Consider the following 27,347-nt stretch of genomic DNA (forward strand, 5'->3'; position numbering starts at 1 on the left):
CTTTTCCCTGGCTTCCTTCCCCTTCCTCCCTGGCAGAGCTCCGGCTTTATTTGTGTCAGAAAAAGCAAACAGAGCACATCGCTGTTGAGGCGCTGGAGCGGATTGTCCGAAAAGTTAACTCAGGACGTTCTTGAGTCGTGGCCAAGAGAAGAAGAACAAGCCTCACAACAAACCACACAAAAATCCTTTCTCTGGCAAACTCTGTTGTGTTCCTCAGGGCAGCAAGAGGGGCTGAAGTCAACAGCGATGTCACGGCACGGGCCGGGGGGACAAACAGTGGCAAACTGTTCCTGTGGCATCAGCCACAGAGCAGGAGCAGCGGAGAAGTGCTGCCTGCTGGATAGCAACTGCTCTTCCAGCTAAAAAGCATCTTGGAAACGTTAAAATAAGCTTCTCCTGACCAACTCTGCACTTCTAAAGGGGATGGGTTTGGTTTCGCCCCAGGCTGTGGAGCATGGCTGCCCCTCAGTCACCCACAGCAGCATCCCTGGGCTCATCACGGCTGAGGGACCAGGGCTGGGAGGGAGCAGGAGCAGCTGGGACAGGGGCTGGGCTTGGAAAAGTGGAGCAGTTGGATGAGCTTCCCGCTGCTCTGCCCAGCAGGAAAAAACCACCCCTAAGATCTAAATCCCATTCAGCTGTTCGAGGCCGACAGCCGAGGTGCAGTCAGGGCACAGGAAGAAGTTAAGACCTGTCCCCAGAACATCTCCTGGGTGCTCAAACTTTCTCCTCCCCTCCTTGCAAAAGGAAAAAACCCAGCCCTTAGGCGGAGAGGTGGAGATGCCAGGTTCCAGCCAGGGAATCTCAGAGACTCCTCCCTGCCCACTCCTCGGCAGAGCGCTGATGTTCGGAGATCCACGTGGAGAGCACGACTCTGGGAGGGCGGCTGGCTGCTCTGGGGACTTTTCCTGGCAGGAGCAGCCCATCTGTGAGCCACGGCAGCCACCTGCTGGTACCTGCTTGCCCACATCCCTGCCTGCCGTGTCCATCCCATGGGATGGCACTGCCCCTGGCCTCCAGCGGGTCCCCAGCCCAGCCTTTACCAGAGGGTGCTGGGGGACAGAAAACGGGGCACCGGGGGAAACACCTGAATGCAGGGAGTTCCTATTTTATTTCATTTATTCTTGGTTTTTTAAAATTTGTTCTTTAGCCTTGGCAGGCAGGTGTCTAAGAGGAGATGCTGGTCTGCTCAGACGGGGCAGAGTCCTGGTGCTTGCCCTCAGCTCCCCACCAGTTCCCCCATCCCTCCCAGGCACCCACAGGGGTCGGTGCTGGTGAGAAGCCCCCCGTCTTCCCAATGACCAAAGCAAGGCTCAGCCTGCTGTCCTCCTTCAGCACTACTTCGGGTCAAAGCACACCTTATTTTACCCTAAATAATAGATGATGGTATAAGAGCTGCCAGTTTTCCCTTTATTTATCCAGCCACTGCGGAGTCCTTTCCTCTGTCCCTGGCCCCAGTGGTGGGGATGAGATGGGGCAAGTTGGCCTGAGCTGGAACTCACAGCAAGAGCAGCTTTTTGTGTCAAAATACAGCCCAGTGCCCCTCTCTCCCAGGAATCAGCACCTTTGCTGGCCACATTCCACGAGCCAGAAGGGTGATTCTCGGGACTGAGCAAGGCAAAGACCTGGTGTCCTCCTGCCATGGATAAGTGAGGTGTCAGAGCCTTCCCAGGGTTTGCTCCTGATTCTTTCCATAGACTGAACCCCCTTTCCCAGCCACAGTCTCCCTCACATCCTGGGGATCAGGAATTCATTCCACAGGGGTATTCCTCAGCACAGCAAATCTCCATGAGCCAGTCTGAGCTGGGGCACAGATGAACATCAGGCAGCAGCTTGTCAAAGGATAAAGGCTTTATTTAATAAAATAGTAACTCTTTTTCTCTCTGTGAGGCAGAAGAACACCTGCAGGGTGTGTGTGTTGTGACATGGGGAATGGAGTGCTGGGGCTGCAGCTGATCACAGGTGTCAGCAGCACTGATGAAATTCAGTAACACCAATGAAATACATGGAATATTTCCCACCGGGGCTCCAAGACTCAGGGCTGAAGGGGTCTCTGCTCCACAGCCCCGTTGGATGCCACCTCCAGGTCCTGCTCCTCTGCATCCCTGGTGAGGTCTACAAACACCTGCAACGGGACACAGTGGAAACAACCTCATCATTGCCATGGACTGGCTGTTTTTGTGCTGGTCACAGGTTATTTCTTCCTTTTCCACAGGCAGTTCCCAACCTGGAGCTCCTGCATCAGCCTACCTGGTGCAAAGTGTTCAGTGACAAGCTGTACTCCTCAAGCTTGAAATTCTGTTTAGCTGCAGAGGGATGGAGAAAGCATCCTTAAAAACCAAATCCATATAAACAATTTTTAAGTGATTTCCTTATTTAACTGATTGTTTCCTTTTACCTGCTTCTAGCTTGGAGAAAGACCTGGACAGAGGCAGTGCATCTGCCACTGGAATCTTGTAGGTGAGCAAGGAAGAAGTCCTGAAAAAGTAATAAAAAAATCAATTCTTCATCTAGTGACTCAGCATCAAATTCTGGGGGGGTCTGTGGGGTAACTGTGCTCCAGGTAAATCCCTGAGCAAGGTCAGTAGCAGGAAAAGAGCATCCCAGCCCAAATCCAGGCTGGTGTGCAGCACATGGATACTGACCTTTCCTGCCGAGCCGCGTGGGGGAAGAGGTTCAGCATTTCGGTGTGGACAGCATCGCTTTGCCCCACGTCTGTCATTTTGAGTTCTAGGTGGTAACTTGAGCCAAACTTACTTTTGAGATCCTCAAGGGAACCGATGTACCTGCAGAGGGGGGAAAACATTGCTCAAACCACCATAACCAGCAAATAAATCATTCGCTGGTGTTGAGGAGTAGCTGTACGTCCTCTTATTCATCAGTTTATACTGTGCTACCTCCTCACAACACTGACTGTTACACACTTGGGAGGATCCAAAGCAGTATTTTCCATTAGATTAAGAATTAAAGAAACCAAACACACCCCACAACCGCCCAGACTAAGCCCCCTGCTCCCGGTGCCCACCGGAGCCGGCCGGACACCAGGATGGCCACGCGGTCGCACATCGCCGCCGCCTCTTCCAGGGACTGCGTGCAGAGGATGGCTGCCCTCTCCTTGCTCTTCATGGAGGCCTGAATCATTTTCCTGGGAACAGAGGGATCACAGTCACTTCCTGGGAAGAGCCACAGAAAATCTCCTGGTCTATGTCTCCCTCCCTAGAAACAACTTTTAAAAATTATTAAAAGTGGACAACTATTTAAAAGACTTCAGTTTTCTTGTTTAAAGATGACGTGGACGCCAATGCCATATTGCAATTTGTCATGTCAGCGTCCCCCCAATGTTACACTGACGGTGTAAAGTGGTGATGGAAAGCTAAAGCAAACCCTAGGGCTGGATGCCTAAAGGGAGAACCACCCACAATTTTTCTCTTGCTCTGAAGAAAACAGAAATTTGTGTCTTTTGTACCAAACACATGGGTTCAGCTGGTGTCTACTGAGATTTTTTGGGAGTGTGTTAATGACCATTATATTACAGGGCTTGCTGCCAGCTGAGTGAGGAGCTCAGCAAGTTCTCCCCATCCCCTGGCATTAGGAAAAAGGGGAAAGACAGATCTACTCCGTCACCATGGCCCAAGAGTTCCTACAATAGGGAGGGTGAGGCCCATCCTGTTCAATCTGTCCCAGAGCTCCCGTTTCTGCCGAGCCAGGGCTGCTCACCACATGCGGTGCTGCCCTTTGGGGTCCAGGCTCACGGATGGCTCATCCCAAAGCATCACCATCGGGTCTCCCAGGATGCTCAGAGCAAAAGACAGCTGGAATGGGAACAACACGATGTCAGGGCTCCTTTATTTACTTGCAAAACTGGTGCATCTTAATCCCCATGAATTTTTCAAAGCTGAAGCTCTTGCTTCCAAAGTACAGGAGGAACAGGGATTAAAAAAACCCCACTTTAGGTGTTCTCAGTTAACATTTTAATCTCTCAAAATCAGATTTTCCTGAGCCTGCCAAAGATGTGAAAGTGGTTTTCCATCCCATTTACTGGCAGATGTAAGTGGTGGGGCGTGAAGAGATGATTGTAAATCCAATTTGTGGTTTGCACTTATTAAACACACAGTGCAGGAGAGTGGGAAAAGAGAGGGGTGGGTGGGAATCCTGCCAGGCTGGATTCAGAAGGTACTGATGAAAACAAATGATGCCAGGAACCCACTCAGCTGAAGGTTTCCTGTGCACCACGTCCAAGGAAGAGTGAGCAGGCTTTGCTCAAGTAGCAAAGACAAAACCAACACACACCTTTCTGGCTTCTCCAGCAGATAAACTCCTAGCAGGGGTCTTGAAATGCTTCATGAGATCCAAGGCCCTTCCTGTGCTGTGGGGAATGGAAAGGGAAAAGCCTTGAATGACCTCTTCGTGTACAAACTCTGTGGTCAGGGTGCTGAGGAACCAGACACTGACATGTTTGGGTTGATATCCATCACCTTGGGCTACTTGGTGATTTTGCTCCCAGCTTGGATGGTAAATTGAGGAATTTTTGCAGAAATTCAAGGTAGGAAGTGCAGCTAATGAGAGAAATGAGTTACTCATGGAACTGGCCATGAACTGGGGCAAGTTTGAATTTTTTTTTCTGAATTTTCCCAGGTAAGCCTGGGCTACAGTCTTCATTGACAAGTGACTGAGAACAGTATAAAATAGCAGACCTCATCAGGAGAAGCCACCTCTCTAAGGTGAAAGGCACTGAAGGTGCTGTCTCTTAACCACACAAGGCAGGTTTGCTAACAGAAAAACCCTTCCCCACACTATAAAATCAGAGTGATTGGGCTGGAAGGTTCCCTGCCTCTGGAGGGAGGGACCACAAAGAGATGAGATCGTTTGGCTTCGTACCAGCTGATGGCAAGAGCAGCATCTTCTTCCCTCATCCCTCTGACAGCAGCAAAGGCCTCCAGGTGCTGCAGCACCGTCAGGTGTGGCCAGAGTGGGTCCTTCTGTGGGCACCAGCCCAGGGCCCCCAGGCATGGGGGGGCTGCATCACAGCCCCTGAGCAGCACCTGCACCAACACACACAGCTCTGTAGTGGGGTCACAGAATCACGGGGTGGTTTGGGTTGGAGGGATCTTAGAGCTCATCCCATCCCACCCCTGCCATGAGCAGGGACGCCTTCCACCAGTCGAGGTTGTTCCAAGCCCCGTCCAACTGGCCAAGCCAAGCAGTTGTGGGGTCAGTAGCCACTTGTGAGTGGTCACTGTGTGGCTCCATGGGCAGGGTGATCCTGCTCCATCTGCCTTTTCACTTTGGGTAATGTTACCAACATCAGACTGTCTTTTCCCAGTAACACTTTTCTATTTCCAACCTTCAGTCCCAAATCTGTAACAGCAATGGCATTTCCCCTCCCCCAGCACATGCCATTAATCATTCTGCACGTAATTAAGTGATGGGTTGTTACTGGCCCAGCACTGCTCACATTTGTTTTCAATTTCCTGGTTTTGCAAGGCTGTTTATGGAGAGTGTTATTTTTGGGTTTTTTTAGATGTCAACTTTTCTTACAGGGCTTGTGACATTTCACAATGGGTTTCCAATGCCAGCTGAAGATTTGCTGTTGCTCAAACTCTTAAATCTGTAACACTGACTTTGCTGAACACTAGAATTTATGCTTGGCATAAATCAACACTTTCTTCTCAGCTCTGTAAATATCCAGGACACACAAATTGTACATAAACATCCATAAATCCCCTGACTGTAAGGAGATGTTGCTGGTTTGCCTCATCACATCCTTAACTTTTAAAGGCATCAAGGTCATCTCTGCAGCTGCTCCAAAGGAGCCACCTACCTCCCCAGCAGTCACTGCTACACCTCCAGAAATCGTGTTTATCGTTGTGCTTTTCCCAGCTCCATTGGGTCCTAACAGACCTAACACTTCTCCTGGAACAAATATGCAACAACTGTTAATAATATTTATTGTTGATATGACTTCTCCCCTGTATTCTACGTAATATCTAAAAGTACAGGGGGACAAAGGGTTGTTTTATTCCCATAAATTAAAACTTGGAATGCAGGAGCCCAGAGCGTCAGGTCTGGTTGCCCACAAGAAAATTCTAACAGAAATACTGCCTCCAAACGAGACTTTCACTTTAGACTTTAGTCATTTATATTATAGGGAGTGCAGCAAAGTACTTGAACCTTTTTTAACACCAAAAGAGAGATTTTTGACAGCAAGTTTCTTCTTTTTCTTAAAGATGGAAGTGGCTGTCCTGACTTCGTATTCCTTGCGCAAACTGTTGACAACAACCAAGTCCTGTGGAGATATGAAGAGGGAAATAAAAACTCTCCTCCTATCCCACGAGACAGCTGATCTTACTATTAAGCAGGACTTTGAAAAAGAGAAAATTTCTAAATTAAAAAGCCATGAAACAGAGGTAAAAAAAAAAAGCTAAAACAAGCAGAATGGGAATAAATATAATGGTGCCAGCTAAAGTCCTTGTGGTGCCAGGGTGACCATGGGCTGGACGGTGAGATCACACAGAAGATCTGAGGGCATGAGCCAAGAAAGCAGAGGCAGATGAGAGAATGAAAATGATGGAGAATGAAAAGGGAAATGATCCAGGGGGCTGGGATTGGATTCACCTCCTCCTGCTGCAGCGAGGCCATCGCGCTCCGCACCCTGTCCCTCTCCGCCTGCACTTCGGGGGGTTCCTCTCCAGGGTGGTCCTTGTTCTGCTGGGTGACCACTCTCCTCGGCTGGATCCTATGAGTGGAGGAGAGATGCTTTCACTGGGAATCACTTCCAGAAAGGTTTGTGTTTATAAGTTTTTTCCCAGTGCAGTGCCAACGAAACACAAAATTTATTTGACCTTGGGGAGCTCACAGACTTAGAGCTGGAAGGGACACACAAGGATCACTGAGCTGTTCCACAGACAGTGTTTGCTCAAATATTTATTCCTGGGGGAAAAACTACACCCCACTGGCATGGCTGAGAAAATAAAGGCCAGTGTTAGCTTTTCCTTCATCTTTAATTATTGACTGGTTCCCTGCTGCACACATGCCAATCATCTGTTCAAGGAGAATTAAAATACACGTGGCAGGTTTGCAAACCAGTTCGGGTATTTAACTCCCACACTTGGTAATGTTTGATAATTAAATACTTTTTACAAGTCTTTTCCCATGTGACTGAGGCGGTTGGTCACTTGTTGTTGGTGACAGATAAGCAGACAGCACTTAGACAACCCCAGCCTGATGAAGATTTAGGGAAAGTCTCCGTCCTATTGGGAGCAACACTGACACCTTTGAAAAGGAGTTAAAAACTTGTGTTTCAATTTGGATCTATAATTTAGCACCCTGTAGGGAATTTTTCTGAAACCTCAGCTACGAACCTCAAAAAAAAGCTGAAATCACAATTTTTATCCTCTCAAGAACATTGAAAAAACTGAAACTATGAGCTTTATCCACATTTTGAAAAACAATTTTCACACATGATGTTTCTCGCTTCTGCTGTCAAGGTCCTGCCTGGCTGTGCAGCTCTGAGCCCACCCTGCAGACTGGGATAACTGTGGCTCACAAGGAATCCCTGGGACACACCTGAAGACGGGATCAAATCCTGTAATTGCTTCTCCATATCTCATCTCCAAACAGCGCAGGAGGAAAGCAAAAATCACACAGTGGATGTACGGCTAAAAACCAGACATTGATTAGGTTTGCATGGAGACCAGGTAACAACACACTCCATTAATTTAATTATAAAGGGATGCAGGAACCTATCTCATTAATTTCAGCTGTTGAAAAGGTTGAAAAGGGGAAGAAGCTAAATTGATGCTTTGCATACATTTTCCTCTGATATGCAGATTATTTGCAAAAGTCTTGCCTGCTTACAGCACTTCTAGCCCAGATAATCCAACTGCACCCCAACAGACATCCTGTGGGATGGGAGGTCACATCATCCTTTTGTAGAAGCAGCATTGGAATGATCAGTTTATTAATAATATCTCTGCCTTCTACATGAGCTTCACTTAACCCCCTGCCCCATTTTTGCGGCATCCAAGGGCCACATGAGGCACAAGTCCGCGCTTACTTGGAATTCGCCTCCCCTGCCAACACTTAATGAGAAATTTTGACTACAAAACCCATTCTTTCTTTATGGGGACAGTTTACAAGCCCAGTGCAAGCTCACTGCATCAGAACAGTCATCCCAGCCCAAGGAAGCATCTCCAAACCCCTCCTTACTGTAAAGACAGGCACGTAGATGTGATTCGATGTTTCAAAATCACTGTAATCGTCATACATGATGAAATTCTGGAAGAAAGGGAGATCAGTCAATTAGAAAATTCCTTAGCATGGTGTGTCTCGGGGCAGGGTCAGAGCACGTGTGGCAGGTAGGGACGTTCAGCTTTTCTTCGGGATGGGATAAAGGAGTTTTGATCTGCCTTTTTTTTCTTTGGTTCTTGCTGCCTCAAGGGGTTGTGGCTTCCTTGGGTACAGGAATTCAGAGGGGCCTCAAATCAGTCAGGTTAGGTCAACCTTTTCTGTCACTGCTTCTCTCTTCCCAGCTCTTTGACCTTCTCCCAGCTCATTTCCTCCTCCCTGGTTTTCCCACTCCACCTCTTTCCCCTCCCATGCCACCCTGGCTGCCAAAGTACAGCCACTGCAGCAGCTCTTTGTGACTAAACAAACGAAAAATATCCCAATCAAACAGAGGATTAACAGGTCAAATCTTGGCCTCTTCTCTCACTCCCCAGCCTGGAACTTCTCTTTTCCTGTTTTCTTTTCTCACTCTCTCTTTTTGGCTGGGAATTTGGGAAGTGCCTCTTGCTTGTCAGTTTGCACTATTAGGATAATTACTGAATTTAGGAGGAGCTGTTTTGCTTACTAGTCCCGAGAACGTGATCCAGCCCACAGGTGGAAACACAGGAAGCAGCATACAGGTGTAGTAAAGTGCTTCATGATGGTCACTGCTCATAAAAGCAGTATAATTCACCTGGAATAAAGCAGAAAAACTATTTCCAGTATTACTGTATTGTTGCTAAAAATCCTGGTTATTTGTCAGTGATTCAGGTTGTCCTGCTGAATATTGATATAAATTGAAATTTATTGATGTAAATCTGAAATAAAGCCCCAAGTGGCAAGGTGTGTAAATCAGACATTTCAGAGTGAAGATGCTCCTCACTTACCAAAATGAAAGTTAAAGACCAAATGTAACGATTGCTTCGCCCCATGCGAAATTTGAAGGCCATTAAATAAACAAAGAGGACAAGAGATATTCCATAACCAAAGAGGCAAATGATCTAGAGAGAGAGAGAGAGCAGTCAGTGACAAGGAGGTGCCTATGCATATATAAAAACCTGCCCAGAGCAGTCCATTGCAAAGAAACTCTTTAAAGCCAAATCCTGCTGTGAAATGAGGGAAGGAAGTTATTTCCACCCACTTTGCCCAGAGCTCACCAGGGTCAGCACAGCGCTGGCCTCCAAGGGGCAGATGCGGGTGAAGAGCACCAGGATCCCAAACATGAGGCACATCAGGCTCCAGAAGAACGGGATGTCCACCAGAGCCTGCCCACACCAGTAGGCTGAGGGGAAGAGCCCTGCGAGCCGCAGCTGGGAGCGAGCCTGGAGCTGCAAAAGCAACAAAAATGGGAAAAGGGAAAGTCTAAAACATCATTCCTGCTCCTTCTCTATTCCTTTGCTCCTCCCTTCCCTGGCTGAGCCTTCCTCTCCTTTCCGAGCACTTCCAGTTCTTGGTTTGACTATTGTTTAAAAACCACGTCATTCCTAAAAGGAGGAAGAAAGATCATTCTGATCTCAAAATCTTTATCAACACCCAAATTATTCTGAGCCCCAGCTGGTTCCCTGGGATGCAGAGAAGTGCACTTTCGGTACTCATCTGACTGATTTTCTTGTACCATCCTACCCAGAAATCACAGAATCATGGAATGATTTGGGTTGGAAGGGACCTTAAAGATCACTCCATTCCACACCCTGCCATGGGCAGGGACACCTTCCACTATCCCAGGTTGCTCCAAACCCCATCCAACCTGGCCTTGGACACTTCCAGGGCTGGGACAGCCACAGCTTCTCTGGGAACCTGTGCCAGGGCCTCACCACTGGTGCTCTCCACAGATATTGCATCGCATTCACTCCTTGTGTACGACCACCTGCAGCTCGTGCTCTTTACCTTGTAATCCTCCACGTTGCTCATTGCAAAGAGAGGAGGTAAACCAGCAGCCAAAACCAGCAGGTAGGTGAATAAGCCCAAAAAAATGTAGTGCTTCAGCTCTGGGCTTTCTCCCTGTGGGGAGAAATTCAGAGTCATCCACAATCGACAGCTGCCCAGGGAAAATCTGGCCGGCTCGATACTCATAAGATGGTTGAACATACAAGTGAGCAAGAACACTAATGGTAAGTCAGCTGTGTTTAAGGACAAGGCCAAAAGAAGAAAAACAAGACATTTAGCATCCTAGAATTTGAAGTAAAAATTTGGATTACTGTAAATTGTTGAGGATGGAGACCAACTTTTTGTTGCTGAGGAAAGGTGGGGTGTGCAGAGATCACTGTTGTATTCCCAACATATTCATCAGCACGGCCTGGCTGGAAGAGACCTTAAAGCTCATTTCATCCCCCCTGCCATGGGCAGGGACACCTTCCGCTATCCCAGGTGCTCCAAACCCCGTTCAACCCCGCCTTGGACACTTCCAGGGATCCAGGGGCAGCCACAGCTTCTCTGGGCACCCTGTGCCAGGGCCTCCCCCACCCTCACAGGGGAGAATTTCCTCCCAATATCCAATCTAAACCAATTTGGCTCACTGGGAAGCCATTCCCCCTTGTCCTGTCACTCCATGCCCTTGTAAACAATCTCTCTCCATCTTTTCTTCAGGGACTGGAAGGCCACAGTTAGGTCACCCTGAAACTTCTCTTTTCCAAGAACAAACCCCATTCTCTCCACACAGCACAAACTTAAATATCTTACAGTATGGAAACCCCACAGAACCTGCAGGAGGAATCATCATTAAACACCCCCAGAAACCAACAGCAGTGGGACCACTGCCCCCAGCCCTTGGAACCTGCTCCCCCAGCCAGCTTTCCAAGCTGTACAATCCTCATCCCTTCAGCTATCCCAGTTAATTTTGGCCCAGCAAGGCAGGTCTCACCGCGTAGAAGAGCTTGCTCCAGACGCGGAAGCGCGCGGTGGAATTGAAGAGCCTCAGGAAGGTGTTGCTGAGGATGTTCATGAGCACAGGGAAGCAGTTGATGGGTTCTGGGCTGCACATGATTGTGAACTGGTGGCTCTGAAGATGTCAAAACAAAATTCCTTCATGTCCCTGAGAGGTGTGAGCGGCACTACTGAAATTATTTACTATGCCAAAAAAATATTCTCCCTTTTCTGGCGTGTTTATTTCTCTCATTTAAATACTTTTCAGAAAGCCCTGTTGATGTACAGGATGAAAGAAGGAAAACATATCCCTCACCTTGCCTTCCAGGGATATTTTTATAGCTCCATTATAATTTGGAAGGCTAGTGATGTTTTTCTCCAGAGTTATTTCTGGGTTTATGTTTTGAATCTTCAAAGCAGCAATGAAATCCTCGATTTCTGATCCTGAAATCAAGTCAAGGACAGAAATTAAGAGTCATTAGAGGGGTGTTTATCTTTAAATATAAACAGTTCCATATAAACAAGTTCTTACTTGCAAAGCAGAGGTATGTTAAATACCCCAAATATTGAGATTCTAAGCAAATATATATTTCCTATATTTTTTTCTTTTTTAATTAAACTGGCTAAACAAAATATATGCTTCATATTTAGCTTATTTATTGCTTTTTTTTTTAATTTTCAGGGTTCATTACTCTTTTACACATAATCTGTATTTGCTTTTGCTCAAAGGAAAACACCTCCCAGTGTACATTCCTTTATAAATTTGGGGCATTTGCAAGGTTGCTCTGTCAATTATAATAAAATTCACATTGGTGCAGAAAGTGAGTCACCACCACACGTTGTTCCTCACCTGTGTCATTGAAGATGAGGAGATTTGTAGACCTATTATGAATTTTCTCTTTCGTGGGAAGAAAATAGGGGCTAGATGTGATTTCCCAGCTGCTGGAGTTGTGCCACAGATGGAACAGCATTAAAACCATCAGTGGTGGAAGGATAAATGTTCCAAATAACAGCAATCTGGATAAGAAAAACAGACCGTAAGTGAGGCCAGGGGAAATCCACCTTTAAGTAATTGTGTGATTTATGGCGAAATTTAAAACTTAAGCGAGGCAGAGCTCTCCCAGTAAGTTCAGGCTGCCCTTATTTCTGCAGCTTTGAAACATTTCCCACCTAATTCTCTGCTTCCAAATATCTCCAGCAGTATTTAGATCTTCCCTCAGCCTCTCCAGGGCTGCAGGGTAGGTGGGAGCTCCTGTACTTACATGGCCCTGAGAAACTTTCCTTCATGCTTCAGTCTTAGGAGGCGAATTCTCATCACAGCACACACTTGCTGCCTCCAGAGCATCATCCCACTCATGGCCAGGATCCCCCGCTTGGAAAACACCGGCAGGCCCTGATCCCTCTCCTCAAGGTCTCCATCTCCTGCGTGTTCACCATGAGAAATGGCATTACCCACAAAGAGCCTTCAAAGCACACGTTTTAACCCCAAACAATCATCAAGGATCTTCTGCTCTGAACAGAAGGATGCCTTGATTTTTATGTTTTTTTAGACAGAAAAGTAACAAGGGCAGAGAAAAGGGGCCAAAATTTATCCAGAATAGAATTTATATTGGTGAATTCAGACTGGCTGAACCTGGGCTGGTGTGGCAACACATCCAAGATCTTCACTAGCCTTGGGAAATGCCTTCTGCAAACTTTATCCCTCCCCACCTCCTGGCTGGGGCTGCACAACCCTTCAAAGGTAAATACCCATCCAACACCAGCCTTAATTCTTGTGCTTGAAAGCCTTTGGGAAGCCAAGATGGAATCATTTGGGCTTCTCCAAAAAGATATTCCTCACTGAAGGCAACTGGGATACAACTGCCACTCTAGGCCTACCAAAATTCACATTTAGCAGAAATTTATTAGATATTCAATTAAAAGATATGAGTATATGGAACTCTAAGGATACCACGCTTACAAAAGGGAGTCAAAGCTTTACCTTCTGGATCGATGGTTTCCTCACCCTGCAGCTTCAGGAAAACATCTTCCAGGGTTGTCCTGGTCACCTCATAATTAACAACCCCCTGCAAGAGGCTGCTCTCGAGGTGGCTCAGAAGATCTGCATGAGAGAAACAGCCAGACTCAGCACAGGCACCACGGCTGGTGCTGAGCACAAACTCAGCCAATTAAGATTGGATGTTCCAGCATTCACATCATTAATTCCCACAGCCTAAAAGTCATCACAAGTTTATTGTGCTCTTTAGAGGTAAGTAGTGAAAAATTCAGTGGTTTTGGTTTTCATGGGCCATCCTGAAAACAGATGAGGGTCAGTGGATTTTAGTTTGTAGAGATTACTTGGTGGATTTTCTTTTTCCCATCTGCATTATTTAAATTACAATGTGCATTGCAGGCTTTCTGTAAGACTGGTATTTAATGCAGCTTCCCAATCCCACACATTACGGACCAAGGAATATAGTTATTCCCTTCACAGTGACTTTGATTTCTGCTTTTCCCACCACTGAGTTTCCCTTTGAAACCCTGGCACAGCGACAGGTTTCTTACCTGGGAAGCTGTCAGTGTTTTCCAGAGGCAGCATAAAACACAGCTCATCCCTCTTCTGTCCCTTGAGCACGGCATCAGGGATGTACTGTCTGACCATGGATGACACAAGCTCTGGGTCACACAGGTCATTTATGTGCATCCTGTTTAAAAAACCCCATTGTTATAATGTTAAATAAGAAAAAAAAATGGGTGCATCATCGGGTTGGAGTCCAAAGCCAGTGGTGATTCTTCCATAAGGAAATCTCCAAAACTGGGCAGAACTTCAGTGGGAATTTTCAGAGCCATCTGCTGTGGCCCTGTTTTTGCCATGGATGCAAGAGATGGTTGAGGTTAAGAATTATGATTCTGGACAGTGCTGCTAAACCAAGAACTCAGGAATTAAAATCCTAAGAAAAACAACTTTGCATCAAAGCCATTGTACGTCACTCTGGCACCACAGATCACCTCACTCTGGTGCCCTTTCAGCTACAAAGGAGGTTGCAAAGTCATTTTAGCTGCTCACTCAGAGCTTTCAGGACTGGGTTCCAAAGAAAAGCAGCTTGTTGTCCAAAGCAGGGAAATTTTGGCAGCCTTAAAAACCTTCTAAAATGAATTGTCAGGATTTCTATTACCATCAATACAAACTCTACAGAAACACAGATTCTACAAGAAAATACTCACGAGAATGAGAAGCTTTTCACAAAAAGAATGATGACCAAACCAAAAAGTTTTACCTTAAGTGATAGCCAATTCCCCATTTTCTCTTCAAGTAGAGAGATGAGCCAACACTCTGTAATCTCCCACTGGAGAGGAAAGCTTTCCGATCTAAGGAGGAAGGGATACAAAGGATTTAGGGGGATTTACAAGAGTGCAGCAGACTGACCTCACTCTGCTCCTTCTGAACTCAGCAAACATTTTAATAATAAATTGAGATGAGTGAAACCAGGCCAGTGCTGAAGGTCCTTTTTTTTTAAAACCATTGCCTTTCTCCTAAATATCCTGGTTAATTCTTTTAGTTATGCATTCTTGTGGGCTTGTGGAGAATTCCCCACTCAGCACAGGACTAATACGGAAATGGGAAATAAAGTCAAGTGAAATCCAGAAAAATAAACCGAGTTTTACTGACATAGAGACATATCCAGATAATGTGGGAAGTGCTTTATCCTGAAGAAGAGTTTTTATCCTGAAGAAGAGTGCTTTATCCTGAAGAGAAGCATGAGCAAAGTCTTGGAGGGACACATCAGCCCAGTTTTTGCCTTTGCCCAGCTCAGGCTGGGTGGTCAATCAGACAAAACATGTCCAGCGAGCACAGATTGTGTCCCAGGGGGACCCACCCATGGGCTCTGCCCTGGAAACCCCTCATTTGCAGCCCCCCATGGTGACAGTCTGGGCTCACCAGCTTGAGCATCAGCCTCCTCCATGGAGTGGGTGGTGAAGAGCGTCACACGCCCGGCGCGGCGCTCCCGCAGCAGGCTCCAGACTTGGTGCCTGGAGCAGGGATCCAGCCCCGCTGTGGGCTCGTCCAAGAGCAACACCTGCAAAGGCCAATGAGATCAGAGCTCCCCAACTCCAAGCTGTGTTTACTTGGCTTAATTCCACACTTGCATCATGCATTTCATGCTTTTGATGATCTCACTCAGAGGAGAAAATGCATCCTCAAGTATTGGTCATTTTTATTGCCCTTTCTCCTATTGCACTATTACCACCCTTCTAATTAAAAATATGGGGCTGATTGAACCACATTCCCCAAACCTTCCAGCAAGTGAATTAATGGGTCAGTAGCCTTGGAATGGCAGGGGAGAATCACAACAGTCTCTGTGCCAAGTCAAAACACAAAGCTATGCCCCAAAATTGTACGCGTTGTGTGTGCATAAACACGACTGGTCCCCACCTGAGGATTCCCTAAAATTGCAATTCCAAGAGACAATTTTCGTTTTTGCCCCCCACTCAGGGCATCAGCACAAACATTCTGAACGTCGGTGAGGTCCAGCATGAGGAGAACTTTCTGCACCTTGGGAGCACACGAAGACAAGAGTCAGATTTCCAAAGCACTGGGCACATTTTAATTCCTAAATGGCTACAAACATTACAGGAGAGTATAACTTCAAGATTTCAAACTTACCTACTTTAAATGGCTTTGCTTTGAGACAAATAAGAAAAATCTGAGTTGTAATTCATGACATAAGGATAAGAAAGAACTGGAAAACCACTTTACCACTCAATTAGGTTTCTTGTCATTCTACAGAAGAAGGTGCAGGTGATCATCTTTTATAAATAAAGCACAAAGTACCCAAGATGACACGGAAGAAAAGTCAGTGGCTGACAAGCACATACCAACCTCCTCATCTACTTCCTTCCACTGAATCCCCTTGATGTGAGCAAAAATTCTCAGGTTTTCCTTCACTGTTAAGGCTTCAAAATGCAAATTAATTTGGGGGCAAATCCCAACCTTTGCCTGCCTTCCTTCCATATTCCACACTTCAGAAGCATTGTAGTTGTAGATCATTGCAGAACCTGCCCAAGGGGATGAATGAAACATTTGACATTAATTATGGCACCATGGATGTTTCTCAAGCGTTAAATTAAAAATTAAAGAAATGAAAAAGCAAAATAAGTGGATAGTCCAAAGATTTAATACACCTCAAAAATATTTCAGAACACCAAAAAAAACCAACTTATTTCCTATAGGTGTGCAGCTCATGGAAAGCACCAGGCCATCCAGATGGACAAATGACCATCTGTGCATGATGCACACATGAGCGTATCCATAAGGGATCCATTATCCCTAGAGCTCGTGTTGAAGGGGAAATCTGCCCTGACAACAACCCAGCACAAATGACTTAGGGAAAACTTGGAGGTTTTTTGCATATTTCCCCCTTACACTTGAAAAAACGAACAGCTCCTCCTCCTCAGCATCCAGGCCTATGATCTTACCTGCCGAAGGCTTGGAAAATCCGCTGAGCACATTTAACAGAGCAGTTTTCCCAGATCCACTCTGACCCAGCAGTGCAGTGATCTGGCCTTCATAGATATTTAAGGACAAACCTGGAATAAAAATAGGACAACAGTAGGATGGAAGTGTGTGAGAAGTAGACTTGGACCTGTAGCTGTTCCCACAGGTGACAGAAGTGACATTTCTTTAGAAGCTGAGAGGCAAAACCAAATCCAAAAGCACGGGTTGGTTCTGCAGGAGTTAGGCCTAAGCTTAGAAGGGAATCATGTCTTGACTGAATTGGAGGAACAAATGTGTTATCCAATATCTAAAGAATTTCAACTTCAGTTTTCTACGAAGTTCATAACATTTTATTCGAGTGTGGCTCAAGAAAGAGTCCTCAGGAAGAGAAGAGCCCACAGATTTTCCAACATGTGAGATTTCAAGACTTACTTGAAAGCAGCCGGACTTTGCTACCTCATTTTCTTTCTAAAAAAATACTTTGTCTTCCTGTGGGTTGTTCAGGTTGTGTTTGTTTGGTTTTTTCCACTCAGTATCAACTTTTGAGGCCATATTGATATTTTTAATATTTTTGTATTTTTCATTTTTGGTATTTTCACTTGGAGTTCTTGTTAAACAAAGGCATTCAACAAATACCCATGACTTTACTAAGACTGTGTCAACTATATGAATTGGCATGTGCTTGGAGAACACAGCTCAAGGAGGGACAGCAGTTTTGGCCATAAAATCCCAAGTTCGCCCAAAATAGTTTACATTTTGAAAGGGAGGTTTGAGAGGGGATTTCTAGAGTGCTTCATCACTGCAAAAACACAGCTTTTAAGGAGACCTCTGCTGTTGGAAAAAATAATAAACAGTGATTTTCCTGGCAGGAACAGGGAGATAAGGACCTGGTAGAAATTTGCCAGTAATTTACCCCAACAGAAATAACCATTGCACAATGCAATTGAACAGGCCCAGAGGCAGAATTCGGTACAGCCAACAGCACGTTTCAAAACACTTTGGGCTCTTATCTAGTGAAAAACGAATAAAAGAATTACAAAGCCTCTCCTTACCCTTTAAAGCTTCAGTGCTCTTGTTGTTCTTCTTGTATATTTTTTTAATATTGTTTAGTCTAAAGAAAAGCAAGCAAGCCATTACTTTTAGAATCAAAATTTGGGGCTGTTTCCTCTGCCTCAAAACAACCTTTGAAAACTATTGGGAGAATATTTCCCAACCTCCTCCTCAAACTGGTCCTGTAAAAGGAATCACTTGATGTAATTCATTTCTGGTGCCTTTAAAGCAGGATTAGGTCCTGTACTTTTCTAAAAGCTGTTAAAAGGTTTCAAAGCCAAACTCAAGGAACACTTAAGAATGAAGCAGGAGGCTCGAGGGAATGAGATAGCCTGTGGTTATTTAATTTAGAGTGATGACCTAGCTATTATTTTGGCAGATTTTGGTTTGCTTTCTGGTAATAACCAGCAGGCAGCACTAGCCACGAGCCCACCCAGCCCTGTGAGGATGGACAGAGCAGCATTTTGTGGGGATGATGGGGAAAGGGAACAGACTCAATGCTGAGAGGAAAGTACAGGGCAGGGAGTTGGAGGATGCTCCACATCCAATAAATGTTCAAATCCAGCTCTGGAGTGGGATGAAACTGAGCAACCCCTCCCTTTCACACATTTGCATTCATCTTATCTATAATGCCAGCTGACAGCCTCACACTCACCAGTGCAGTGTGGCTGTGCTCTCTAGAGCCAAACAACCCATGCAGAGCTCTATTTTCCATGCCAAAGGAGTTCCTTACCTGATGGCTTCCTTCCCATCAAAGCCCAGTGGCATTGGCTCGGTGTCACTGGCCAGAACCGGGTCATGGCTGCTGCCAGCTCTCACCCCCACGTACCCACTGCTGCCCTTGAGCCAGTACGAGGGTCTCAGGAAGAAGGCAGGAGGATGTGGGACCCCGTACTTGCCTGAATCAGAGACAGAGAAGGTGAAATATCAACCCCAAAACTTCCATCTGTCAACTCTGACAAATGCCCAGCCCAGGAGCGCTTCCCCGGTAGCTGCAGAGCGTGAACTTCAGCAGAGTGAAAGAATTGATAAATTCTGCAGTTTAAGTTGTCCATATCTGTAAAAGCAGGTGGGGCATAATCCATTTACAACCTCTTTGGTTCCAAAATATCAGATCAAGTCCTACAACATCCTTCCAACCCCCGTGGCCAGGGCTGTTGGAGCAGGATCTCAGTGCCTTATTGCAGGGTTACAGTTTTCTCTCATCCCACCACCCCTTTGGTAACTTTCCCCCTAAAAAGCAGAGAACTGTAGAAAAAAAGCAAGGAAGTTTGCATTTTTCCCCTCACATTTTTACTCACCAGGCAAAACCTTATCAAAGTAGATGGCCAGCAGGAAATACAAGACACTGTCAAGGCTCAGGATGAGGTACAGGTTATAGAAAGGGTACAACTCTGGGCTAAATGCTGGTCCATATTTTTCTAGTTTTACCATCTAGGGGAGGAAAAAAAAAAAACACAATTCAGATGCAGCATTTCCTTCAGGCAGAAACACTTCACTGCTGTGTCATCACAGCCATTTTCACTAAAAACCCAATTCACTCGTGATCACGACGCTGTTTCTAAGGAGGCAAAGGGTTTATGATGACCACAAGCCCTGGAAATGCTTCAGTAAGCTGAATTTCAAATCAAGCAGAAGTTACAGAGAGCTGCACGTGCTGTTTGCAAAGGCAGCACTTCCAGCCCTCACAGTTCCTGCAGCTCTTGGTACCGTGTTCCACCGCTGCCATCCTTTCAGAGAGATTTAAATTTGTTGCAACAAAATTCCTGATGTAGCTGAGTCCAACCATCTTTGCCACGAATTAGCACAGATTTTTTGGAGCCAAGTTTTCTTTTTAAAAAGAGCATCTAAAGTGGAGGGGGGCAACTGGGTTGTTCTAGCAATGCAAATTTTGCGTTTTGCTGTTCTCTGGCAGAATTTTGGGGGCTGAGCTTTTGTGATGAGCACTGGTTTTATTTTGGACATACCGTTGAAAGACCAGCTGCAAAGGCAAAAGGACTGAAGAGGTTTAAAATCCATTCCAAAGCCTGTGGCAGTTTTTCAAACAATGTCAAAAAGCCCAGCGACCCAAAGAGGATGTGAAGGAGAAATCCCACAAAACTGGAAATATTTGGCTGCTTTAGCAACGAGCTGAGCAGGAAAGTGAAGTGAATCTGCAGCAGAGAAAACCAATAGTTAGCAGGATGCATTTCTTCTGCAATTAAAAAAAAACCCCAACATTAAAATAGGAGCAAAATTAGAGATCCAGCTGAGTTGTTCCCTACAGATGCTTTGTTTAGCAGACAGCTCTGAGATTCAGGGCAGTTTTATAGGGACAGACAAATCACTCCCAGCCTCATTTTAGCACCTCTCTTTCCTCTGATTTTGAGTCAGAATCTCACAAAATGTAATGGGATTGATATAATAGCCTACAAACAATAACAATAAATCACAGCAATGTATTTTTGTTACTTTCTCATATAACACCAGCCCTAGAAAACTCTGCAGTCTTTCAGCTATTTTAATTAGGAGACAGGAAAAAAAAGGGTGCATCATATAAGAATACAAAAGCAGACTTACAGATGCCATGCCATAAAAGAAATAAAAAAAATACACTTCCAAAAAGCTGTTGTGATCCAAAGCTTCATTCAGGGTGACCCAGGTCAGCAGACTGGCTGTGATGGAGACATACACGGTGTACAGCAAGCTCCAGGATAACCTACACAGGAAGGCACAGTTATTTTTGTCCCTGAGCATGACAACACTTGCCTTGACATTGCCAATACAAGGCAAATTGTTTTTAATTCAAATATTTTGTAATTCCATCCATTTACAGTTTCCAGATTGGACTGCAAATATCAGAGAGTCACAGGAAGGGTCAGGTTGGAAGGGACACAGAGGGTCAACGTCTCTGCTCAGAAAGAGTCATCCCAGAGCACGTGGCACAGAAATGTGTCCAGATGGGTCTGGAGTATCTCCAATGAGGGACACTCCACACCCTCTCTGGGCAGCCTGTTCAGTGCTTGGTCACTGCTCAGGAAAGAAGTTCTTCCACAAGCTCAGGTCTTGCATGTGCCCAGATCTCTGCAGATGCAGCGATGGCAGCGAAGGGACACAGAGAATCTGCAGCCAGGACCTTTTATCCATGTGTTCTTCTGAACCATCTGAAATATTCATGCCCAGATGGATTAGGAAGCCTGTTTGGATAGACCCTGTGTCCCTCCTCTGCTTCATCATTTAGGGGTTTCTCCAGAATTTGCTGTTCCTTCACTTTTTCTGCGTGCATCCACAAGGCAAACAACCCCTCCACAGCCAGAACCCTGCTACACGCACCCCTGCTCCACGAGGAGGGCTCCTCCTCCTTTTTGGTGGGAGAAGAGCAACAAAACAACTACAAAAAACCTGTCTCAGAGCAACAGGCTTGGAAATAGAGGTCCCCCAGCAAAGAGAACCCCAGAATGGTTCCTCAAAGATCCCCTAATTCCAGCCCCTGCCATGGGCAGGGCCACCTCCCACCAGGCCAGGTTGCTCCATACAGTTGATAAAATAATCCCTGTAATTACAGATTAATTTCTGAGATTTACCAGTAGGCAATATCCTGGAGACCCATTGCTCTCATCAATATCTTCAGCTTCTTCTTCTCCTTGAGAACTTTCACTGATAAAAAGTGCATGTACGGGCAGTAGCTCAATATGGCACAGATGATGAACCAAAGGTAATCCAGTTTAAACAGAGGTTTCATCGTGGGGGTTTTCAGATGAACTCCAGTGATTGACATCATTTCTTTCCAGACAGAGTGGTTGGTTTTCATCTAAAGAAAAGAAATCAGTCATTAATGTCATTTTTGCAGTGAAACAGTCAACATCAGACCAGACAGGGGGTTACAAGCATTAAAATGATGAGTTTGTCAGTAATAAGGTTATGTTTATAAGCAAATAACCAGGATTTAGTATCTTTTTGTACTGACTTGCAATAAATACTATTAAATCCTTGTTCCATTCACTGCCTCAAGCCATGAGAATGATCTGTCATTCTTTTAAAGTTTGAATTACACTAAGTATTTAAGAAGTTAACGATCACAAAAAATCAGAGTATCACAGAATCCCAGAATGGTTTGGGTTGGAAGGGACCCTAAAGATCCCCTAGTTCCACCCCTGCCGTGGGCAGGGACACCTTCCACTATCCCAAGTTGCTCCAAGCCCTGTCCAACCTGGCCTTGGACACTTTTAGGGATGGAAACATCAGCTGGCTTGGTGGTTTTCTTGGTTTTTTGACTGTTTGGTTTTAAGTTCACACAGAACTCTGGAAAGAACAGCAAACATATTTTCCATCACGAGCACACTTACTTCTATGACTGCTGCATCAATGCTGGACTGCACAGAGAGGAACCCCCCGTACCAGTACAGAGGAACTTTGCAGTGACTTGCTGAAAAATCCCAGCAGGTTTCTGTTGGGGAAACAAATTTTTAAAAAGAATTAATCAGTATTAATGAATACCTTTCCATATATTTGTGCATATAAATACTTGTGCATAACACGTGGGGTTGCAAATGTGTTTTACCCAAGTGTCAGGAAATCAAGATTGGGTTTTACTCAGCCTTTTATCTTTTAAGGTGTTAAATCTCTGGCCGTGCACTGTATGTTAGAGGGACATTAATGCACACACAATTCTCCTTTCCAAGCATGATTTGATGTGCTATAAGGTATGAAAGGGAGAGGGACAAAAAGGATGATCTTCGAGCTCCCTTCCAACCCAAACCATTCTGGGATTCTCTGATTCTCTGACTGTACATGACATTTATGTTCTTCAAACCTTTTTCTCTGATATTTTTTTTCCTTTTACAGACACGAACCCTCAAATGTTAACTCCTGTCTTTCTTGAGCCATTTGGCACATGCAGCCTCCATCCCTTCGGGGCGGCACAGCAGCACAGAAATCCAGCTAAACAGTTTTTAAAGCAAAATCAAAGCCTGTGGTTTCATTTATTTTGTTACCGATGTGCTCAAAGCCTTCATTGGGAAACACCGCTCTGCCCATTTGAAATCTGAGAGTGTAGGAGAAGTCATCCTTAAAAACCACACCAATAGTTTTATCCTCCAAAATTCCTTTTTCTTCCATTTTTTTCTCATTTTCCATCTCTTCTATTATTAAACCTGCCATTAGAATAGATAAATAATATTTAAAAAAAAGAAAAGAATAACACCGGCACAGCTCTGATTATTCTCTGAAACTCTGATTATTCAGGCAACAGTGAAAATGGGCATCACCACCATTTGTTCCCTCAAAAACCATGTGGGACAAATGCTCTTGTCCCTCCCCACCACGAGGGTGGGTCAGGGCCACTTCAGACACTGCAGCTGGAACACGGATTTAAGAGCATTTACCCCTCAGTGCGGAGCTGGAAGCCACTTTGGCCATTATTTTCCTGGTGGTGTTGGTTGCAGGGGTGTACATCAGTGTCACCCCCGTGGCATTGAAGGCCGGCTCGTCCAGGCGCCCCAGGAATTTGTAGGGGAACTCCTGGGTGGGGTAGTACATGATCAGACCTGCTGAGTCCCTCAGGATGTAGAGGAAAACCAGCGATGCCACCCATTCCTGGAGGGAAGAAAGGAAATGCAGAGGTGAGGGGCAGCCCAGGGAATTGCTGCTGTGGGGAGGCTCCTCCAGGACCCTTCTAACCCTGCTCCGACCCCACTGCCCAGTCCAGCTCCTCTGGCCTTTTCCCTGGGCATGAGGGAGAGCTGTCCCACAGGTGTGATGGTTTTAGAATCTGAGGAAGGTTTCAGATGGAAAACATGTTTTCTCAGTCCCGGAGCCAGCGAGGTCTGTGGATAATTTGACACTGCAGCCATGAATTGGACATTGTGTTCCCCTGGACAGGGCAGGATCAACAACCAAAAGCAAGCAGCCAGCTTTGTCACGAGGCACATTTGTAGTGTCACAGGAAGAAGGAACTGCTGACATTTCCCAGGGAACCACAGCTGAGCCTTCTCATATCCCCTCACACAAAAACAATTCAGCGTGGAAATACTTTGTAGTGGAAATCCTGATTTCCCTTTGGAAGGACCGACACTTGCCTGAAAACTTTTGGCCTTCATCCTCCACACCAGAAGAAGATTTTTCCACAGGAGAGCACAGGTTTGCTGAAATATTTGTGAGGCTTTCTTGGATACTGCCTGCATTTTTCCGGCTAAGAAGAGAAAGAAAATGATATCATTTAGAACAAAACAGGTCACTGGGAGCTCATATACTTACCTGGGTAAATATCACTTCAGGGGAAGCCAATAATATGCCAAAGGCATAGTTGTCTCCTCAACTTTGGACAACTAAGATTCAAAGGAAATAGTCCAAGATCATGCAAGGGAACAGAGAGCTGGGTTGGACTCAGCTGCCTCTCCCACGTGCACAGATTCATCCTTCCTCATCCAGATTCATCCCTCCTCATCCAGATTCATCCCTCCTCACCCAGGTTCATCCTTCCTCAACCCGAAGAGGCTTTTTGGAATGAGACAACTGCTTCCTTTCCACACTTCACTGCAGAAAGTGAATTTATGCCTTGCCTCAGACACGTGGTTTGTTGGCAAACCACCACTCATGTGCTCTGGGTTCTGAACCAGACCCTGAATCACGTTACAAACACTGAGGAGGTGCTGAAAACAGCCTAAAATAGAGGCTGCCACTGCCTGCCTTCGCCAGGCTGATAAGAGACCAGTTTGCTCTGTTTTCACCTAAATATTAAGGAACTTCAGTGCAGTTAGAGCAGGGCAGCATTAGAACACCCATGTTCTCCTTAATACCCTCCCAAACACTGAGCAAGGAGTATTTCTTTGAGATATTCATTTCAGCTCCAGATTTAATCACGTGGCCAAGCAGCAGGAACAGGAGCAAGTTCAGAGCCATGGGTCTCACCCCCTTCCCAGGGGAGCAGGGCAGGGAACCTCCCAACATGTTTTTGTGGTTTAATCCTCCAAAATGGCTGAAACCCAAAATCAAAGCAACCGCAGAGTGCTCCATTCCCCTTGGACATTGCTTCTTGATTTCACGGATTGGGCAGCTGGAGTTAATAAAGGGTTCCACTACTCTGTTCCCTTCAGTGCTTGTTTTTTGGAAGAATTAAATATTTGTGTACTGCAGGGGCAAGGGATTCAGGATCCCTGTTTACCTTCTGAGTGTTATCCCAGGGCTTATTTTATCTTATCTCCTGCTGCTCTGCTTTCCCTGCCTGCAGCTTCCTCCCACGCTTCCCCACTGCTCCCTGCACTGAAGGTTAAAAGTAAATAGGAAGGGATTTCTAGGAAGTGTTCCTTTGGTTTATTTGCCCAGGTCTGGATTTCAGTTGTGAACTGAAAGCAGCAGCTCAGCCCAGGATGTCTGGGCAGTAAACAAAGGGTGGTGATATTCTGATAACAAGGAAAATATGATGGTCTTTAAAAGATGCACTGAATTTCTACAGTCACAACAAGCACTTAATTTTAAAAATGATGGAGCAAATCTAAAACTTTTAGAAAATTCTAAGTTTGTACCAGTTTGAATTTACTTTTTGCCTGTGGAGCAAGAAGCAAATACCATTGGGAGCCAAATCTAAAGCCAGGAATTCAAACAGGTGATGCTGCCTACAAATGCTGTAGAATTTAACTTTCAACCAGATACCTAATAAATATTAGCTATTATTAACTTTAAATTAGGCATCTAATTATTCTATTCGATAATTATTGAAAAGGTAAAAAACATAAGCAAGACAGAATCCTCAGCAAGGCCTGAGGCTCAAAACTTCAGATTCAGAAGGCAAAATAAACACATCAGAAACTGATCTGGAGGCAACGATGTTTGGGAAACATTAATCCAGTAAAGAGCATCACTTGTAAAGCTGGATGTCTCCTGGGGCTCATTAAATGCATCCAAACTTCCTGCTCTCCAGGAACACACTGCCAAGGTGTTGCAAGAACTTTTGCTGGATCCTGTGTGCAGCTCTGCTCTACCAAAAGTTATCCCAGCAAGGCACATCCCATGTAATCCCTTTATTTACTGTCTCGGGGAATTCCTCTTTGGCACCTTTTCAGATTATTTTCCTCTATAAATTGAACTTACTGAGGTCTGTTTGAAGAGGTCCTGCTCATTGCAGGGCGGTTGGACTGGATGAGTTTTAAAGGTCCCTTCCAACCCAAAGTATTTGAGGAGTTTCTGATTTTAGTTCCTATAATCAAGCTGCTCTTCAGGAGCCTCTCAATGCTGGGTTCAAAGGGAGCAATCCACGCTGCATCTCACACTTTCCAGAGGGTCCACGGGCTTTCCCAGAGCCAAGGATTAAGCCCTGCATGTGGAGAGTGCAGAGGAGCTCTTTCCACCCTCTCCTGTTTGCCAGTTCCTGCAGGTTTTTGTGCTTGCATCTGATAAATCTAAAAGAGATTTGCACTGACTCCACTCCAACACACAAACTTTCAAACAGGTTGTTTTTTCCTACTCTCAACTTGAAAATAACAACTCTAAGCCTACCCTTCATCAAAGCTCAGCACTTCAGCTAACACAGAGAAGTGAAATTTGGGGGTTTTGCATTTTTAGGTGCCTTTAGTGACAGCAAGGCAGGAGGAGGAGAGCAGAGGGAGGGATCATCACCCAGTGCTCAACCTGCAGCTCTTCACCTGCAGCCAAAGCCCATCCATGCGGAGAGCCAAAATCCATACACACCCAGAAAAGCTGAGTATTTTTGCTCCTTTGCCTCTAAAATATTTTGATGTGAACTTGTAGTCCACCAGAGAACAGAGCTGGAAGGTGCAACTTTTATGCATTCATCATCATAAAGCATTAATTAGGAAAAATCAATCATCAAACTCAACCCCTGCATGAAACTGCCCCGGGGAGAATTTTTCCATCTCTACTTCTAAACTAGTTTTTCCTTTAAAAAAGGAGAAATATCTAGCTCCTTACCTGATGGTGTGTTTTCCATTGGGACAAGGTCTCCTCCAGCTCCGAGGTGTCCGGGCTCCTGTCCCTTTTGAGCCCCGGGGACGCTGAGCTGCTTGGCCCACCCCAGTGGCCATGCCCCTCTCCGGCCTGACGTCACTGCCCGGGCAAACCCTCCCAAAGCTTCTGGAGCGATGACCCAACGCTGGAACAACACCTACAACCAGCTGGCCCGGGGCCTGGGGATGTTTACACCACGGTTTGGAGGATTTAACTCAACCCTTGCAGAGGTTCCCACCAGGCAGCGGAGTTGGGGTGGCCTGGGAGGGGGAAACCTTCACTCCTGAGAGGTGGCAAAGCCACCTTGTCCCTGTCCCAGCTGCTCCAGAGGGAAAACTCTGCTGCCTTGTCCCCATCGTGGCCAGAGCCTGACTCAGCAAATGCTCCTTCCTCTGCTGAGACAAATCCTGCATCCCAGGACCAACGGGATTTTAGTTCCTCTTTCTCCTTTCCCCATTGTTTTGAGCGGGTTTTTTTCCCAATTTCCACTCCTTTTAATTGCTTTTCCAGCAGCTGCCGCACAGCTGGAAGCAGGATGGAGCATGTTGGGCTTTTAAAAACAAAACATCTTTCCAGTGGATCTGCAGTCAAAACAGGGAGGCGAGGAAATCAGACAAGCCAGGGAGTCCAGATGAGCGGGAAGGGTGCATGGCCACGGGATAATTCAATGAGGTAAATGAATTTGACTGTTCCGGAACTTCCCCAGCTTGAGGACTGTGCATCTGATTTGCAGAGCTGCCTCAAACCACAAGGG

At 45.7% G+C, this 27,347-nt stretch overlaps 1 protein-coding gene across 1 annotated transcript; it reads right to left on the reverse strand.

The window, feature by feature from the left end:
- Positions 1 to 1,896: 1,896 nt before the first annotated feature.
- On the reverse strand, positions 1,897 to 26,605 carry LOC309580198 (ATP-binding cassette sub-family A member 9-like). The gene is made up of 39 exons (XM_082293999.1): positions 26,558 to 26,605; positions 23,710 to 23,822; positions 23,017 to 23,227; positions 22,627 to 22,785; positions 21,979 to 22,079; positions 21,217 to 21,443; positions 20,213 to 20,351; positions 19,621 to 19,806; positions 18,955 to 19,087; positions 18,387 to 18,552; positions 17,656 to 17,714; positions 16,585 to 16,695; positions 15,989 to 16,164; positions 15,542 to 15,661; positions 15,047 to 15,185; positions 14,385 to 14,475; positions 13,672 to 13,811; positions 13,109 to 13,228; positions 12,390 to 12,549; positions 11,978 to 12,144; positions 11,444 to 11,571; positions 11,126 to 11,263; positions 10,153 to 10,266; positions 9,423 to 9,593; positions 9,153 to 9,266; positions 8,852 to 8,959; positions 8,209 to 8,277; positions 7,567 to 7,658; positions 6,616 to 6,736; positions 6,172 to 6,286; positions 5,822 to 5,913; positions 4,879 to 5,042; positions 4,291 to 4,366; positions 3,718 to 3,812; positions 3,026 to 3,145; positions 2,646 to 2,786; positions 2,399 to 2,478; positions 2,251 to 2,306; positions 1,897 to 2,125 (listed from the first exon to the last, which is right to left on the reverse strand). The coding sequence occupies exons 1-39, from the start codon at positions 26,574 to 26,576 to the stop codon at positions 2,036 to 2,038; spliced, it is 4,821 nt and encodes a 1,606-aa protein (XP_082150125.1). The 5' UTR covers positions 26,577 to 26,605; the 3' UTR covers positions 1,897 to 2,035.
- Between the last annotated feature and the right edge of the window lie 742 nt (positions 26,606 to 27,347).

This window comes from Coloeus monedula, assembly GCF_965178545.1.
Source record: "Coloeus monedula genome assembly, chromosome: 19".
In the NCBI taxonomy this organism is placed as follows: domain Eukaryota; kingdom Metazoa; phylum Chordata; class Aves; order Passeriformes; family Corvidae; genus Coloeus; species Coloeus monedula.